The 13,529-nt window shown below is 42.3% G+C and overlaps 1 protein-coding gene across 3 annotated transcripts in view; it reads left to right on the top strand.

Annotated features, from left to right (window-relative positions):
* Positions 1-460: 460 nt before the first annotated feature.
* The window catches only part of LOC148394855 (ATP-binding cassette subfamily G member 4-like), a 28,665-nt gene continuing 15,596 nt past the window's right edge, over positions 461-13,529 (top strand). For all 3 annotated transcript variants that reach the window (XM_088380139.1, XM_088380138.1, XM_088380140.1), the window contains exons 1-12: positions 461-613; positions 4,314-4,554; positions 5,313-5,430; positions 5,654-5,786; positions 5,879-5,929; positions 6,349-6,494; positions 10,801-10,924; positions 11,501-11,615; positions 11,707-11,849; positions 12,307-12,405; positions 12,509-12,677; positions 12,771-12,871. In XM_088380139.1, coding sequence (XP_088236265.1) covers positions 4,323-4,554; positions 5,313-5,430; positions 5,654-5,786; positions 5,879-5,929; positions 6,349-6,494; positions 10,801-10,924; positions 11,501-11,615; positions 11,707-11,849; positions 12,307-12,405; positions 12,509-12,677; positions 12,771-12,871 — 1,431 coding nt within the window. In that variant the 5' untranslated portion in view covers positions 461-613; positions 4,314-4,322. The remainder of the gene's footprint in view (positions 614-4,313; positions 4,555-5,312; positions 5,431-5,653; positions 5,787-5,878; positions 5,930-6,348; positions 6,495-10,800; positions 10,925-11,500; positions 11,616-11,706; positions 11,850-12,306; positions 12,406-12,508; positions 12,678-12,770; positions 12,872-13,529) is intronic.

Below are 13,529 nucleotides of genomic sequence, written 5' to 3'. Positions count from 1 at the left end.
TTAAGTTCAAATGTAGTCTTGCTGACTGCTACCCGACCATATGATAAAATCATGTAATCTCTGTGTATCCATTTTTAAAAATTCCAGTGGTTTTAATTAGCTTAACCTTTTTTGTTTTTCTCCTGGGATTCCAACACTCTCTTTATTCAGTTTTAAACGGGAGCTGCAGTTTAAAGAAATACTGTAATAGAAATACTCATTAGAGTGGACTATGCAATTTTTGAATGAGCAAATACTGCATTTGTGTTTACTTATGGGAACTAAAACATCAAAGTTATCCTATCCTGTAAAGTTGTGATTGAAATAAAATGAAATAAAAAGGAATCAGAAATGATAAAGATAAGAAGGGCATAAAAAGACATTTCCATGAGGTGTTGCTTAATCCCTCATGTGACTCAGGTATGTTAGAACAGCCCCTCCCCCAGCCATCTACAGTATCCACCTACCAAGTCAACCCGAGTCGACCTCCCGCCCACATCCCTCCTGTAGTAATGCACCCTGTAAACTGGGGCCCGGCGAGAAGAGATGGTGTAGAACACTCTTGGCTGGATGCTGAAGACTCAAGCCGGTACAACCTCATCAAACTTGGACGTCATACTTGACAAAAAATAACGTAAGAGCAACACCCAATTTCCAAATTAACTTTAAGTACAGCCTTTTTCCCTCTGTTATTGTTTTAAATGTTGTTTTAGATAAAAGCAGATACTTAATGTCACACAAGTTACCCTTTAAGGGTAATTATTGTTAATTCAAAATACCTTTTTACTTAAATCTCTTAAATTTATGTTACCTATTTTTTCTTGTATTGAATATTGATGTTAATTTCAGTAGCAAAAGTAAATTTGGTTAAAATAATAACCGCACTTTACATGGATCTATGGTTGTTTAAAACGAAGCAATACAACATTTCTACATTATTTATACAACAATTTGGATCGAATGTGTATGCATCTTCTGTAGCTTCAATGAAGAAATGGTTCTTTTTGTTTCCCCATTTAAACTTCCTCAGCAATTTAGCTTACTAAGTCATGGGAGACCTTCACTGTTAACCTATTTTGCTTGGTCTGAACTCAATATACAGCATTTCAGCATTCTCGTGTTAACATAGGGGCAAAATCACTTCACAGACCTACTGTTAATCGTTACGTACTGTTTATTACTATAGTAATATTAAAGTACCGTAATTTCCGGACTATAAGCCGCGTCTTTTTTCCAAAATTTTGAACCCTGCGGCTTATAGTCAGGTGCGGCTTATATAAAATTGTTTTCGTGATTTTTGTGATGACTTGATCACTTTTATACACTCGTAAAAAGGCTGTGGACCACTGTTGTGCGGTATCTTGAAAAAAACAACAACAACAAAAATACTATTTTGAAACACTACTATGGCTCCTGCTGATTCTGGCTGTGTTGCTTGTGACTATTATGAGCTTTAGTAGGAATGCACACTAGGTGACCTGCGTCAAAGGGCTCTAAACCCTTTCTCTTACTCTGCCATGTGACTCAGCGATTACACAAAGCAGTGGCGCTGTTTGGACCATCTGCATTGTATTAAAACCCAATCAATCAGCATTTAAATTCAATTGTTCTGACATTTTGCTCACCAAAAACAAGTTGTAATGAATGTGAACTTTTAATGCATTTTATTCAGAAGGTTACTTTGAACCCTGAGGCTTAAATGGCGGTGCGGCGTATTTATGGATTTTTACGGCTTTCTGTGTACTGTCTTTCTTTGTAAAAAACTCATGTGCACGTGCGGCTTATAGTCCGGTGCGGCTTATGTAAGAAAAAAACTAAAATATCCCTGAATTTTAGCTGGTGCGGCTTATAGTCCGGTGCGGCTTATAGTCCGGAAATTACGGTATTAAAAATTAAAAGTATCAAACCTATAATTAACCATTTAGCTTCAGGATTTTGTGGTTGGCTGAAAAATTTCTTGTTCCATTAATAAGTCATCCAGGCCTTGAAGTGGTAAAACAGCCACAGTTGAAAATGTTACGGAGATGACAAAATGCCATCCGCGCTAGATTATTTTACAGTTTGCCATTGTAGGGATAGCCAAACTTTTTTTTTTTTTTTTTAACCTTGTAGAATCCACACTATTATGTGAATTAGTTTAGCAATTAGCACAGCTTATCAGTGTTTCCTCGTTGTCCCTTTCTGAGAACCACACTTGTAACAAATCTAGTTTATTTGCCACCATACAGGAGATAGTTTCAAATTTAGGAGCGACTGTGCAACATGTGTAAATGAACTATTAGCCAGCCTGAACTAGCATCCCAGACAAGCTTTTTGGGCCGATTGGCAGTTGATTCTCAGTTGTGCTATTCAATGTTTTGTTGAGCACTAAATGTGAATTTTACATTGCAAACTTTGATGCAATTGCATATTTGAGCTTTGTAGCCTATACTATGTACCGGAATATACATATTACCCAACCATTTGAGGCAATCACTGCAATGAAAAATGTTGTTAACTTTCAATGACACTATGGGCAAGTGTTTTGACCTTTTCCTCATGAAAACTTCTTCAGTTGTCTCAACTTTGAAGGATGCTTTCTTTGACTGTATGTTTTAGTTCTTTTTACCGGTTCAATAGGGTTTAGATCAAGACTCATACAAAGCCACTTCAGAATAGTCCGACAGTTTGCTATTCTTGGGTAGTTTTAGCTGTGTGTTTTGAGTCCTTTTGCACGACCCATGACCTGCAACTGAGAGCAACATTTCTAACACTGGGTTGCACATTTCTCTCTAGAATACATCGACAGTCTTCATCATTTCATCACGACAGATTCGACACCCAGAACATGACAAAAAAAGTTCCAGTTTTGCAGTTTTGAATATGAAGCTATGAAGCATTCTCTCAGAAGCTTTGTGATTAGTCAACATCCAATTTGGCAAATTCCAGTCTCGCGTTTTTATAATTTTTTCTTTCAAGGACAAATGGTGTGATCTGACACTAATGTACTTGTACCTTGACGTTCGAGTTCACCTTTGATTTCTTTGGAAGTCGTTCTGAGCTCTTTTGCTACCTTGTGTGTTCGTTATCTGGCTCTTTAATTTGTCATCCATTTTCTTCCTGCGGCCATGTCCTGAGAGGTCTACATTCCTTTGGTTCTTACATTTCTGAATAGTATGTGCAACTGTAGTCACAGGAACGTCAAGCTGATTGGAGTCTTTACTTTTATCATGTTCATAATTTTCTTTATGATCCCCTGAGACGACTCTCTCATTTGCTTCCTTGGTTCATGTTTAGGCTGCGTGACTGATTATGATGTGTGTTTGAGGACATCTGTGGACAAACCTTGGTGAAACAAGTTCCTATGGTTAAATTATTTGCAGTATATTCTGGGGGTAACATAATTTTCCTGTACAGGCCTGTTTCATGAGTTTGTTTTTCAAAAATAATTCTGCTCAACCACAAGTATAAAGTAATGAAGCATTTTCATTTGTTAAATTGTATGCAGTTTTTTTTCATTATTTCATCAGGTTCAAGTTATATTTGTGACCGCTGTGGGATTTTCTTCTATTAAGAGAAGGGTGCCAACAATTTTTTCCATTTGGTTGCAGTGAAACATTTCAAATGAGATTCAAACGTAACAGTGCACTTGAGGTGGTGTGATCCAGGGCCATTGAGTTCTTCTCCCCGTGGACTGTGGCTTTCGTCCAGAGTACTCGCCAGGTTGACTCGTGACATGTTGGCATGAAATTTGTCTCCCCTGTTCCCTGCTCTCTTTTTATCAGAACCTTTTGTCACCTAAAAACGAAGGTTGAGACCTCCCACTCTATGCTGTCAGTAAAATGAGTGTGTCTAAGTGTGAAGTCGGGGGCAAGTGAAGGAGTATTCATTTCCCATACATTAGCTTGGCATCGGACATGAGTCTGCAGATTTTTTCCAAGGAGGTGACTGCTGCCCCTCCTGCCCCCAACAGATCAAGGCTGGAAAAGAAAGTTTTTAATCCCAGAGAGGATTAAAAACCTCATGAAAGATTAGATGAGACCTCTAGCTCAATGTGGACAAATTACTGTACCACCTCAGACTTAAGAACCGCTTACACAGTGTTAGATTATGGCTCCATATTGATGTGTGATCAAGAGTTTGACTACATATTTCTGCGACTTAGAGTCTTGTCAAGAGGATGGAATTGGATTGCAAAACTCATATTGCAAGCATAGTCGCCAAATTAGAAAGATTAACTGCATCAATTTAATTTGGGACAATTTTGAATTGCAACTGGTAATTTGACTCATGTACTTCCAATGGAATAACGTTTCAAACAATTTATCGCTTTTACTATTATTTTATGCTCACAGGAGACGAGTATGGATAACAAGGGGTTGGAACCCGACTCTGTGAGTGTTTCCATAGAGGACACCATCATTTGTAATGGAGGTACTCAGCAACAGGAGACTTCCATGCTGAAGCTAAAGAAAGTTGAGAACCAGATCACAGAAGCACAGCGCATCACCCATCTACCCAAACGTTCACCTGTAGACCTTGAGTTTATTAACATCTCTTACACCATTCAGGAAGGATATTGCTGTAAGAGGAGAGGTAATGCACATTAAACTCATCTTTCATACAAATTGTTTTGTCAGTCATCCATTTGGCTTTTGGTTTTGTCAGTCTTCCATTTATCAGTTTTCACTGAGCGGTGAAAGCTTGTGAAGGTGGTGTATGTTAATTCTCCAATATAACAGCCAAACATTAATTGAAAATGAAGTGTTATGAGGAACTCATAAAATTGAACACAAAAATATATTTTTTATACATAATGTTTTTATTTACCTCTTTATTTTACTTTTATATTCACAGTGATACCCCATTTATTGCTGGAGATGTGTTCCAGAACCACCCACAAAAATCAAAATTCCGCAAAGTAGAAATATACGTATGTATTATTAAGGCATTTAAACAAACATGCAATATAAACACACCGCCTCCTGTGTTTGAACCCAGTCACGTCCGCAGTGACACACATTGCTCAGAGGCACGCCCCACGCTATCAGTGTGTGTTTAGATACCGTTCACCTGTCGCTTATAAACCCACAAAGTAGCGCATTAGCTAAAGGTGAAGCATAAAGTGGCGAGGGATCACTGTATTTTTATTCTTTATTACTTTTAGTCTTACAGTTACTTGTCTTACACTTTCTTGTTCACAAACGGATATTGTACAACATAGGCTGTCCATTAACAATTTTCATTCATAACTTGACAACTTGGATGAAACTTTAATTTACTGTTTCTACATACGGCATATGAATCCCTAAATGATCAATACCATGTCTATCTATTTTCAATATTTTTATTAGGATTTAAAGCCTTATTGAAAAGCATCTCTGGGAAATTCTGCAGTCGGGAACTCGTAGGAATCATGGGTCCCTCAGGTGCTGGAAAGTCTACTTTAATGAACATTTTGGCAGGGTACAGGTGAGCTAATCCACCTCAAATGCTAAAGTTATTGTCCATAGTCTTTGCCATGACTAAAATCAGCACTTCTTAAAGTACCAAGTACAAATCAGATTATTTATCAACAATCAAACAAATAAATAAAAAATGAATGTCCTCATAGCAACTTTATTACTGTACTGATTTTATCTCTTGGACTTGGGTATTTTCTGTCCCCGTTTGAATTATCTTTTATTCTGATTAGGGGAAAAGGAATGAAGGGTCAAATCCTTGTAAATGGGAGACCCAGGGACCTGAGGTCATTTCGGAAAGTGTCATGCTATATCATGCAACAAGACATGTTGCTGCCACATCTTACTGCACAAGAAGCCATGATGGTAAGCAGTTATACATTATTTTGAACCTTTATATAATGCATGTTCTTGCTGATATTCACTTTTTTTTGTATTGTCTTGTGATTATATTACAGGTATCAGCCAACTTGAAGCTCAATGAGTCTATGGATGTGAAGAAAAAACTGGTAAACTAAAAAGAAAACAGACAAAGTACACAGGGGCAATATATCCAATTCTGGCAATTTATGACATGCTCAAAAGTAATGTTGCTGTGTTAATATTTGGGGTATCTGACACGTAGCTACATGTGGTCACAGTGAGAACCAAAAGTAAAGTAACTGTGGTTTGTTCATCTTGAAAAAAATTTATGTTCTACATACGAAGATGTGCCAATAAGCTAAAATTTTATCATTATCACACTCGCTGCGTCAACCAAGGACTTTTGCCAAGGACTGCCAAGCACTCACACCCCACGTTGGCATTCGTTTGCTTGAGGTCAGAAGCATTTTGAGCGTAGCCAACGAAAGGGGATGTGCGCTTTAATGTCGACTATGATTCCCCCAATTGATTTTTTGCTCTCTTAATGTTCATGTTTCTTTGATAGGTTAATGAGATTCTGATTGCCTTGGGGCTTCTTGAGTGTGCTCGTACTCGTACCAGCTCACTATCAGGCGGTCAGTGTAAAAGGCTCGCCATTGCCCTTGAGCTGGTCAACAATCCACCAGTCATGTTTTTTGATGAACCCACCAGGTAAAGAAAAACACAGTGTAAATACAGACAGACGCATATATATATTTTAAATTGCGTAATAACAATTTGGTACAAAAATTACCAAAACAAATTTGAAAAAATGTAAATAAATAAATATATAATAAATATATATATATATATAAATATATATATATATATTTATTATATATTTATTTATTTACATTTTATATATATATATATATATATATATATATATATATATATATATATATATATATATATATATATATATATATATATGTGGGACAGACAAAATAGTTCCATGTAGTTACAGAATCCAAAGTTCAGATGTTGCATATATATATATATATATATATATATATATATATATATATATATATATATATATATATATATATATATATATATATATATATATATATATATGTGGGACAGACAAAATAGTTCCATGTGGTTACAGAATCCAAAGTTCAGATGTTGCATATATTGGAAGCTTCCAGATGTAAACATGCAAACATGCTCTCAGGAAAATTATTTAAGTCACAGTGATGACGTTAGATGACCATATCTTACAAATTAACATTTTATTTGTACAGTCGTAAATTAAATCATTGTCACAAACAATGGGGTATAATCTACAATAGGGGTTCAACAACCTCAAGATTTAATTTGTAGTTGATGCTGAGGTCATGTTAGTCAAGTCTACTCTTTTTCCATTGACAAATTCCTTAACTTATACAAAAATAACATTCAGTCATATTAATTCATCATCATTTTAGGCAGATGTTGTGAATCGGTTTAGTTGCAGTGAGTCACTTGCAGAATATGACAATTTAATAAGTGACACATGTTCTGGTTGCCTCTCCGTGAGTCGTCACCTTATCGTGGTGGAGGGGTTTGCGTGCCCCTATGATCCTAGGAGCCATGTTGTCGGGGGCTTCATGCCCCTGGTAGGGTCACCCATGGCAAACAGGTCCTAGGTGAGGGGCCAGACAAAGCACGGCTCACAGAAGCCCCTTATGATGAGAAAAATAAATGGACTTCGTTTTCCCTCGCCCGGACGCGGGTCACCGGAGCCCCCCTCTGGAGCCAGGCCTGGTGGCCGGGCCTTCGCCCATGGGGACCGGCCGGGCACAGCCCGAAAAGGAAACGTGGGTCCCCCTTCCCACGGGCTCACCACCTGTGGGAGGGGCCAAAGGGGTCGGGTGCAGTGTGAGTCAGGCGGCTGCCAAAGGCAGGGACCTTGGCGGTCTGATCCCCGGCTGCAGAAGCTGGCTCTTGGGACATGGAATGTCACCTCTCTGGCTGGAAAGGAGCCCAAGCTGGTGTGCGAGGCAGAAAAATTCCAACTAGATATAGTCAGACTAGCCTCCACGCACAGTTTGGGTTCCGGTACAAGCCCTCTCGAGACGGACTGGACTCTCTTCCACTCTGGAGTTGCCCACGGTGAGAGGGGTTGAGCAAGTGTGGGTATACTTATTGCCCCCCGGCTGGGCGCCTGCACATTGGGGTTCACCCCGGTGAACGAGAGGGTAGCCTCCCTCCGCCTTCGGGTGGGGGGACGGGTCCTGACTGTTGTTTGTGTCTATGCACCAAACGGCAGCTCAGAGTACCCACATTTCTTGGAGTCCCTGCAGGAAGTGCTGGAGAGCGCTCCTTCTGGGGACTCCATCGTTCTACTGGGTGAGTTCAATGCTCACGTGGGCAATGACAGTGAGACCTGGAAGGGCGTGATTGGGAGGAACGCCCCCCCCGATCTGAACCCGAGCGGTCTTCTATTATTGGACTTCTGTGCTCGACACGGATTTTCAATAATGAACACCATGTTCAAACATAAGGGTGTCCATGTGTGCACTTGGCACCAGGACACCCTAGGCAGCAGTTTGATGATCGACTTTGTAGTCGTGTCATCGGATTTGCGGCCGCATGTTTTGGACACTCGGGTGAAGAGAGAGGGGCGGAGCTGTCAACTGATAACCACCTGGTGGTGGGTTGGCTCCGATGGAGGGGGAAGATGCCGGTCCGACCTGGCAGACCCAAACACTCTGTGAGGGTCTGCTGGGAACGTCTGGCAGAATCTCCTGTCAGGAAGAGCTTCAACTCCCACCTCCGGCAGAGCTTTTCCCACGTCCCAGGGGAGGCGGGGGACATTGAGTCTGAGTGGACCATGTTCCGCACCTCCATTGTTGACGCGGCCAACCGGATCTGTGGCCGTAAGGTCGTTGGTGCCTGTCGTGGCGGCAATCCTCGAACCCGCTGGTGGACATCAGCGTTAAGGGATGCCGTCAAGCTGAAAAAGGAGTCCTATCGGGCCGTTTTGGCCTGCGGGACTCCCGGAGGCAGCTGACAGGTACCGGATGGCCAAGCGGAACGCGGCTTCGGCGGTTGGTGAGGCAAAAACCCGGGTGTGGGAGGAGTTTGGTGAGGCCATGGAGAATGACTTCCGGACGGCTTTGAGGAAATTCTGGTCCACCATCCGGCGTCTCAGGAGGGGGGAAGCAGTGCAACGTCAACACTGTTTGCGGCGTGGGGATGGCGTGCTGCTGACCTCGACTCGGGATGTCGTGAGTCAGTGGGGAGAATACTTCGAAGACCTCCTCAATACCACTTACACGCCTTCCATTGAGGAAGCAGGGCCTGGAGACTCTGAAGCGGAATCTCCAATCTCTGGGGTCGAAGTCGCTGAGGTAGTTAAAAAATTCCTCGGTGGCAAGGCCCGGGGGGTGGATGAGATCCGCCCGGAGTTCTTAAAGGCTCTGGATGTTGTGGGGCTGCCATGGCTGACACGCCTCTACAACATTGCGTGGACATCGGGGACAGTGCCTCTGGATTGGCAGACTGGGGTGGTGGTTCCCCCCTTTAAGAAGGGGGACCGGAGGGTGTGTTCCAATTACAGGGGAATCACACTCCTCAGCCTCCCCGGTAAGGTCTATTCAGGGGTGCTGGAGAGGAGGGTCCGTCGGGAGGTCGAACCTCGGATTCAGGAGGAGCAGTGTGGCTTTCGTCCTGGCCGTGGAACAGTGGACCAGCTCTACACCCTCGGCAGGATCCTCGAGAGTGCATGGGAGTTCGCCCAACCGGTCCACATGTGTTTTGTGGACATGGAGAAGGCGTTCGACCGTGTCCCTCGGGAGGTTCTGTGGAGGGTGCTTCGAGAGTACGGGGTGTGGAGCCAACTGATAAGGGCGGTTCGGTCCCTGTATCACCGATGCCAGAGTCTGGTGCGCAGTTTGGTCAGCATTTCCGGCAGTAAGTCGGATTCGTTCCCAGTGAGGGTTGGACTCCGCCAAGGCTGCCCTTTGTCACTGATTCTGTTCATAATTTTTATGGACAGAATTTGTAGGCGCAGCCGAGGCGTTGAGGGGGTCCGGTTTGGGGACCTCAGCATCGTGTCTCTGCTTTTTGCAGATGACGTGGTGCTGTTGGTTTCTTCAGGCCGTGATCTCCAGCTCTCGCTGGAACGGTTTGCAGCCGAGTGTGAAGCGGTCGGGATGAGGGTCAGCACCTCCAAATCCGAGTCCATGGTCCTCGATCGGAAAAGGGTGGAATGCCCTCTCCGGATCGGGGATGAGATCCTGCCCCAAGTGTAGGAGTTCAAGTATCTTGGAGTCCTGTTCACGAGTGAGGGGAGGATGGAGCGCGAGATCGACAGGCGGATCGGTGCAGCGTCGGCAGTCATGCGGACCCTGTACCGGTCCGTCGTGATGAAGAGAGAGCTGAGCCAAAAGGCAAAGCTCTCAATTTATCGGTCGATTTACGCTCCTACCCTCACCTATGGTCACGAGCTATGGGTCGTGACCGAAAGAATGAGATCCTGAATACAAGCGGCCGAAATGAGTTTTCTCCGCAGGATGTCCGGGCTCTCCCTTAGAGATAGGGTGAGAAGCTCGGTCATCGGGGAGCGACTCGGAGTCGCTACTCCTCCACGTTGAGAGGAGCCAGGTGAGGTGGCTCGGGCATCTTATCAGGATGCCTCCTGAACGCCTCCCTGGGGAGGTGTTCCGGGCATGTCCCACCGGTAGGAGACCCCGGGGACGACCCAGAACGCGCTGGAGAGACTATGTCTCTCAGCTGGCCTGGGAACGCCTTGAGATCCCCTGGGATGAGCTGGATGAAGTGGCTGGGGAGAGGGAAGTCTGGGAGTCCCTCCTAAAGCTGCTGCCCCCGCGACCCGACCCCGGATAAGCGGAAGAAGATGGATGGATGGATGGATGTTCTGGTTGTTATGGTCCCTTACTGCAGAGATAATGATGAATAAGCATGCCTGTTTCTCTTCACCACACTTTCCCTATGCTCATTGAGTTTGTTTTGTTTGTTTCTGCAGTGGCTTAGACAGCACATCGTGTTATCAGGTTTTGTCCCTCATGCGTTCTTTGGCGCTGGGAGGAAGGACTATCGTCTGCACCATCCATCAACCAAGCGCTAAACTCTTTGAGATGTTTGACAAGGTATACATTTTTTCACAAAGAGGCACACACTCACTCAAACATGGATTTAAATTTTTGATCATACTTGTGCCGTATACATGAATTCATCAAATGTTTTATAATTGTTCTTCCAAGTGATTTGGTTAACCCATTCAGGGTTTGACACACACTTTTGTTACCTGGTTTGTCCTTTTTTCCATCTCTTTGTTTGTTCTCACAACACTCATCAATCATCCTTCATTTGCCCTCCCCTGTTGCCTTTGTTACAATATGAGTCATTCATCCAACTGCAGGATGAGAACATGAGAAGTCATTCTGAGAACCTGTTTGTTTCTGGGATTACTTTTGTTTTTATTTTAGATCTTGTTTCATACCAGTCCTCAAGATAACCTTGTTGACCTTTTCATTGCATTTATGAGAAAAGTAAATATTGATTTCACTTCATTGTTTGTCTAAGTTTTTTTGACCTTTGCTTCTCCATGAATATTAAATAGCTTGGAACCCCCACACCCCACAAATTGTTTTGCACAGATTTATCCTCCATAATATCTCCCTCCCCTAAAGAGCGATTAATTGAACAAATGTGTCCTTTCACAGCTCTACATCCTCGGCCAGGGTCAGTGTATCTACAAAGGCACAGGCCCCTACCTTATTCCCTATTTGAAAAGACTGGGACTTTACTGTCCCACCTATCATAACCCCGCAGACTTCAGTAGGTCTATTTTAACTTTTTTTTTTATGATAAAGCTTCTTAATATTTCCCTCCTTTTGAATTACATTACATCTCCCTGATTCTGATTCAGTCATTGAAGTGGCATCAGGAGAGTATGGAGACCTGAACCCAGTTTTGTTTGAAGCAGTCCAAGGAGGAATGTGTGGAACAGAAGACAAAAAGAACCAGCGTGGTACCAATGGCTCATTGGTCTATACCACAGAACATTCCATGGTGGGCAGTAAACAAAGTGTTGCTGTGCATCAAATTCTGAATTGCATGATTTTTTCCCCCCTCAACTAATCAAAGGAGCACACTGCTTAATTCAAGGCTTTTTACGAAAATAGATTGTTTGACAGCATAGCAAAGAACACAACCAAAATCTTAAACCACTATACACACTATAATCAATAATGAGAAGCTCAATTAAGGATAAAACTACTTTTGTGAATATTACTTTTGTGTTGTATGTCAGAAAAGCGGTATGAATCTCAAGTTTATTTATATTGATTCGATTTGAAGGAGTAAACTGCTGATTTAAAATATAATATATAATATTTAAAAAATAAAACTTGCTTGAAGAAACCATAGTCTTTGTGGGGACAAGTAAGCAGGCGCAAAATTAGGTCTAATTCTTAAGATTATGTACTGTAATAAAATAAAATAAAAATCCTGTCTCAATTTTGCTTAGGATACTGGACACATAGAGAGACATACTTTTGCTACAAGCACACTGACACAGTTCTGCATCCTCTTCAAGAGAACCTTCATAACTATTTGTCGAGACCAGGTAACTGATTATAATGCCCTACAAATACTTATTCAACATGTAGCATAAATATACCAATATAGTAATACTACAATGAAAGATACAAGTTTTTCTCTGATTTCAGGTTTTGACCCACCTCAGACTGATGTCCCACATTGTCATAGGTGTGGTGATAGGCTTGCTCTATCTGAACATTGGTAATGATGCCAGCAAGGTGCTTAACAACACCGGATTTCTCTTCTTCTCAATGCTTTTCCTCATGTTTGGAGCACTCATGCCAACTGTGTTAACCTGTGAGTATTAAAAAAGAAAAGAGCAGAGAGCAGCCACCTCGGCATTCTCATGATTCTGTCAATCAGTGTAGGTACATGTCTCTTCTATTTCAGTTCCTCTGGAGATGTCAGTGTTTCTGAGGGAGCATCTGAACTACTGGTACAGCCTGAAAGCCTATTATCTGGCCAAGACCGTGGCTGATATTCCATTCCAAGTGGGTTGGCAGTAATTGAGCCTTAGATTAAAACAATCAGATGTCCACATTACTCTACAGCAGGGGTCATCAACCTGAACAAAATATATAACATAGCGCCACATGTCACTGAGCAGCATGTAAAATCTCGGTGGCTATTCTCTGTAAATCACACTTGCAGGAACGTAAACTTGGAAATTCTCGAGATGTAGTCAAGCATCCAACAGGTTTTCTGCAAGATTTGATCTCTATCATCCCTTTGATACAAGTGTCATACTTCCACCACTCCCTCAAAGCTGAAGGCCCCCAGTGAGTGTGGGTCACCACAAAATGATCAAATAAAAACAAAAATGTTCAATGGTGTCAGGTTCAAAATCAGCAAAAGGATCAGCAGACAAAACCAGTGAGGCAGAATATTGAGTCTTTTCTCGCGAGGAGTGCATCCAGACTTACAGCAATCCGAATACACTAAAAATCTCTTTACACTCCTCACTCTTTTTATTTGGAATGCCCTACCCACAATGTGAGACTAGCCCCTGATAGGTGGGGGGGAAGCGCGAGCTTTGTCTCATGAGAGAAGAAACGAGATTCTATGTGAAATAAGAAGTCACAGACAAGACACCATGAGAAAAGAGTGCAAAGACAAAATGCCATGTGCAGACATCAACAAAATAGATTG

This window comes from Syngnathus floridae, chromosome 7, assembly GCF_059516105.1.
Source record: "Syngnathus floridae isolate MCC-2025c chromosome 7, RoL_Sflo_1.0, whole genome shotgun sequence".
Classification (NCBI taxonomy): Eukaryota; Metazoa; Chordata; class Actinopteri; order Syngnathiformes; family Syngnathidae; genus Syngnathus; species Syngnathus floridae.
This window is presented reverse-complemented; position numbering and strand designations above follow the sequence as displayed.